General features: G+C 48.0%; 1 protein-coding gene across 1 annotated transcript; it reads right to left on the bottom strand.

The window, feature by feature from the left end:
- Positions 1-2,022: 2,022 nt before the first annotated feature.
- On the bottom strand, positions 2,023-5,208 carry Cxxc5l1 (CXXC finger protein 5 like 1). Its single transcript, XM_087601017.1, has 2 exons — positions 4,291-5,208; positions 2,023-3,104 (listed from the first exon to the last, which is right to left on the bottom strand). The coding sequence occupies exons 1-2, from the start codon at positions 5,191-5,193 to the stop codon at positions 3,060-3,062; spliced, it is 948 nt and encodes a 315-aa protein (XP_087457143.1). The 5' UTR covers positions 5,194-5,208; the 3' UTR covers positions 2,023-3,059.
- Between the last annotated feature and the right edge of the window lie 290 nt (positions 5,209-5,498).

Here is a 5,498-nt window from a genome sequence, read left to right as displayed (position 1 = left end):
CTTTACCTCACCAACACCCAATTTCATTTCACCTTTTTATACTTAGTAACACATGAACTTAAATTTGTGTTGCTCATACAATCAAGGGTTTAAGGCTATCTACTGGAGTATGGTTGGCTTACTAGGAGCCACGTTCTTAAAGAAAAGTCACTCTCTCTCCCCTAGAAGCCATCAACTATCCAAGATTATGAAACCCTCCCAAATCCATGCTAGACTGTTGACTGACTTAGCTTTTTTTGGTTTCCAACCTTACTGGCTTTTGATGGGAAACATCAGTTCTTTTGCATCTCTTACAGGACTTGAGACTTGTTACCCTCAAGAATGGAATTAACCCATTCCTTATAGAATACCTACACTATATATTTTTTATATAAGCACACATATATCTTAGTCATTGTTCTATTGCTGTAAAGAGATATCATGACCATGGCAACTCTAACAAAAGAAAACATTTAATTGGCGGGCATTGCTTACATTTTCAGAAGTTTAGTCCAGTACCCTCATAGTGGGAAGCATAGTGGCATGCAGGCAGACATAGTACTGGAGAAGTAGCAGAGAGTTCTACATCCTGCTCCATAGGCAGAGAGATTGAAAGATAGATACATAGATAGATAGATAGATAGATAGATACATAGATAGATAGATAGATAGATACATAGATAGATAGGTAGGTAGATAGATACATAGATAGATAGATAGGTAGATAGCTAGATAGCTAGATAGATACATAGATAGATACATAGATAGATAGATAGATACATAGATAGATAGATACATAGTGACACACTTCCTCTAAAAAGGCAACATTCCTACTCATTTCAAAAACTTCCACTCTCTGGTGGCTAAACATTCAAACATATGCACTTTGAGGGGTATTTTTATTCAAACCACCACATATACTATATATCCTATTACTTTTGTGCATTATAAATACATAGTATAGTTATATCTCCCCATTTGTTCTGTTTCTCCGAAGAACTTCATTAGATCTGTTATATAAAACCCATATTGACTTTTACATGTTCTTCTTCACTAGACTTTAACCTTGCTGAGCTGACAGTCCAGTGGTCAGAGAAGAAAAATATTCATGTTGGAGGAAATGCAGTAACTGTCTTTGTCTCTATGACTGCTGAGAAATATGATCTTGTACAGAAACTCCATTTCTCTCCATGACTGCCAAGAAACATGATCTTGTCCATCGAACGATACTTCTGGATTAGAAGATTAAAAACTCATTGGCTCCAGTTATGCTAACTACTACCTGAGACTTGGAAAAGTGATTTAACTTTCTTAGAACTTGTGTTTTCAAATCAGTGCAATTGGGCTACAAGTTTCTGCATTGGCTGTCTTGTAAGAGTAGTTAAAGGTCTGGAAATGGCCCAATAGTTAAGATAACTTGCTGCTCTTCTGAAGGACCTGTGTTCAGATCCTGACACTGACAGTGAATGGTTCACAGTTACCAGTTACTCCAGCTCCAAAGGATCTGACACCCTCTGGCCTACTTGGGTACTCATGCATGCACATGTGGCATACACACAACTACATACATATACACATAAAATAAAAACAAATATTTTTAAAAAAGAATTGCTAAAAATGAAATGAAATTTTCAGGTAAATGGATGCAAGCAGAAAATATACAGAATAAGCTATGCCAGATCCAGAAGGAGAAATGCTCTATGTTCTCTTACTTGTAGATCATAGCTCTGAATCTTTTGATTTGAGTACACAATATGAGGTAAGTGAGTAAGTCAGGGAAGTAGCAAGGCATCATGGAGAGGGGCAATAAAGAACTCTAGAAGAGGGGATAGTAAAAGGCATAGGATAGTATGAAAAATGTAATGGGTAAAACAGAGACTTTAACTGGGGAAGTGGTAGAAAGGACAATATAGGGAGGGGAGGGAAGGAGTGATATATAACACCAAGGATGTTTGAAAAAGCCATAGGGAAACATATTATAAACTTACTTTAAACACTCATATATGGTGTGTGTGTGTGTGTGTGTGTGTGTGTGTGTGTGTTTCATGACACAAACATGCATTCAGTTTTATTCACAAAACAGCTTGGTTTCCTAAAACAATACAAACAGCATGTTCCTCAGCAGGGAGCTGGCCACAGGCAGGGGGCCCCTGGGCACCCACCCCTACCAGCAGGGGACCACGCAAAGAAGCCCTTTCTTCTGCTGCTGTGAGCAAGGCTGGAAAAAAGAGGGCTCATTTTTTCTAGGGGAAGTAGCCAGGATCAGAAATACTGAGATGTGGGCTCCCCAGATCTCAGCGGATCAACGAATGAATAGCATTTTCATCTCTCCAAAAATCCGTCACTGTTGGGGCGGGGGCGTCCCAGTCAGGGGACGATGGGTGCGACATGGTCCGACCTGGGTCAGGAACTCCCAGTCCCAGTGGGCTCTGGCCGCTCTGCACACGTGGACAGATACAGAGGGGCTTCTACACGGTGCGATCAACATTTCCTTTATAAACATGAGTGGATTCTCCAGGCAAACTACGCACTATTTCATGGTTGGAAAGAATCAAAGGAAGTTTAAAATGAGAGCGGAGTTAAAACTGTGCTAAATTACAGTAGTGCTTATTAGTAACTAGATTGCAAAAGGTTACAGAAAATTTACATTCTCTACACAAAAACAGCATCTCCCGCACAGACAACATTGACATTGACACAGGAAGGAGACTGATTGTCCATTCTTTGCCCAGGAAGTCTCAGTACTTTATAGATTCGTCTTTACCTCTCTTGTTGTTTGTTGATGTTCTGAAAAGGCAGTTAAATTTTTTTCTTTTTCTTTTTATACTAGGGACGTGGAGATGTTAAAACGACAACTATATATATATATATATATATATATATATATATATATATATATATGAATATATATGCATATATATATATATATATATATATGAATGAAATCTGTGAGAGAATATTTTTGGTTCTAAAGACGGGTGCATCCGTTTGTCTTCGCCCGAATCCCTTGCCGGAGACCACGCAGGCTGTGACATTGCACGACGGAGAGGGCAGCTTTGGGTTCCCGGCCGTCACTGAAATCAGTGAAACCACTGGAAGGCAGCTCCCGACGAAAGCATCACCTTCTGGCAGGGCGGGAGACAAAAACAAGGAGAGAGTTCAGTCAGGGTCCCGGTGGGCCTGGTGCAAGATGCTCCCCGTGGCCGGCTCAATGACGGAGGAACGGGCATGGAGAACGAATGGCCAGTTACCCGGATGAGTTCCTGTCATCTTGGCCAGGCCAGGTTGGCCAAAGAAGAAGCCATGACCCGCTGGGCTACCCAAAGGCCCAGAGCACCCAGAGGCCTCCTGAGCCACTCAGGTGCCCAAAGGCACCTAGCACCAGGTGGCTGTAGTCTACCTGGGGCCACAGCTGCAGTCTGCCAAGTGAGTGTGAGCACTGCTCTGTGCATGTGACGGGAAAGCAGCCAAGTCTATGATGAGGGGATGCCTACAGGGCGGGTGTCCACATGGGTGTCCGCACTGGAGTGGGTGCCCCGGTGTGCTGGTAGGTAAGCAAGACACACGAGAGGCTGCGGTCAGAAAGGTGGCCAAAAGGCCTTGACTAGGATGCCGTTCCAACCATTATGGTGTCAGGCCTACTTGCAAGAGGAGTGGAGACTGGTGGGCAGGAATGGCAACTTGCCAAGCTGCTTGTGAACTCAGCTAGTTTACCCCAGCTGGGACACAGAGCCAGGCTCTGCTTGCTACAAGGGCAGGCGATCCCTGCAGATACACCGAGCGCAGTTATGAATGAGATGCTTCTTCCTACCTGCAGGCAGGGCAGCCAGCACCGAGACTGCTCTATCTTGGGGAGCTTTGGTTGGGGGTGGGGGCAGGGTGGGGTTGGGAGTTTAACAACACATGACTCTTCTCAAGGCCACAGGGTCCATAGATAAAACCCCTCAGATGGGGTTAGGGACAAAACCAGTCTTAGGTTACAGACTAGATGCTTTAGTACATGTCTAGGAGATAGAAACTTGGTATCTATGTGGAGATATCTGACACAGTCCCTAGGAGGGGCATCAGAGTCCCAGGGCCTCACTGAGAACGCCAGGCCCCTACCTGCAAACCATGGCTTGCTGGCATCTCAGGATGTGGCTCTGACTTTTAGGGCAGTGAACAGGTATCTTGCAGCCAGACCTCCAGGCCCTAGGGGCTGGGTATCCCCCACACTTGCAGGCAGGAAAGGTGGGCTCCAGGACTCAGGGGTAGGTATGGACCGCCAGACAGATGGGAGAGCCCGCACACCTCCCTCTACGGTGCTGTTACCTCCAGAGCAGCGGAAGGCTTCTTTTTGAGTTCTTCACACTTTCTGAATTTGCAAATCTGATGGCCAGTCTTTCGGTTCCTACAACTGCTGCACTGCTCGCAGTTGATGCGCCGCCGGCAGGGCGCACACATGCCGCAGCGTTTCCGCTTCTTCTTGCCCGAGCTGATGGCAGAAGCCAGCTCTCCCTGCATGGGGTACTCGGCCAGGCCAGCCATGTGCAGCGCACTCTCAGCCAGGAACACACCGGCTGGGGTCATGATGAAGAGGCCTGGATTGATGGGGAAAGCGCCCAGGTAAGGGAAGTCGGACTGGCCATTGAGGGCTTCGGCGCCCGCCACAGCCTCCATGTCGGGCAGGCCGGCACCCGCCTCGCTCATCAGTGGCAGGTGTTCCTGCACCACGCGCTTTAGCATCTCCGTGGACTGTGCGAACTGCTGCAGCGTCAGCTGTCCCTCGGCTGCCAGCTCTGTGGCCCGCTCTGCCTTGCTTAGCAGGCTGGTCACAGCACCACTTTTGTGCTTTGAGGTAGGGTTGCTTTTGTCCACCGCCCTGGCCGCAGCCAGGTCATGACCGTTGGCCAATAGGGAGGCTGCGGCTGCGGCAGCCTTGTCAGCAGACTCCCCTCCCATCATGCTTCCGGCGCCACCACTGCTACCAGAGGAGTAGTGGGAGAGTGGGCAGGAGCGACGCAGGCTCTTGTTGAGGGGTTCACTGATGATTCCACTCTTGTTCCGACGCTCAGGGGGCGGGGCATCGTCTGCCACTGAGGCCGGTGCCCTGGCAGCCACCGTGGCACTTTTGTCTGTTCCTCCTGCCTTTTGGCCACTGCCACTGCTGCTATTGGTGTTACTGCTGCTGCTACTGCCACCGGCGTCCTGGGAGCCACCGCCGAGGCTCGACATGGTGGGGCCGACGCCCAGACCCCGCGGCTGGGAGAGCCTGCAAACTGCTGCTGGGAGCTCAGAGTTGAGCGTGTAGCCCGGCTGCCCACAATACAGATGCCCGGAGGGCCTCACTCAGGGTAGGCGCATGGTCAGGTGTCCACGTGGAATCGTCTTTACTCTGAACTTCGGGGGAACCCGCGCCGCCAAACTTTCCACGGACTTGTGGCGAACTCCGGCCCCGGCTGTGCACCGTGTGTGTGTATTTTTAATTGAGTTATGCCACATGGGATGGTGATGCTTTCCCCAAGAGCCATGTACTAGCT

The sequence above is a fragment of the Rattus norvegicus genome, chromosome X (assembly GCF_021556685.1).
Source record: "Rattus norvegicus strain SHRSP/BbbUtx chromosome X, alternate assembly SHRSP_T2T, whole genome shotgun sequence".
Classification (NCBI taxonomy): domain Eukaryota; kingdom Metazoa; phylum Chordata; class Mammalia; order Rodentia; family Muridae; genus Rattus; species Rattus norvegicus.
The sequence above is the reverse complement of the archived record's forward strand: the minus strand, read 5'-3'. Positions and strand labels throughout refer to the sequence as shown.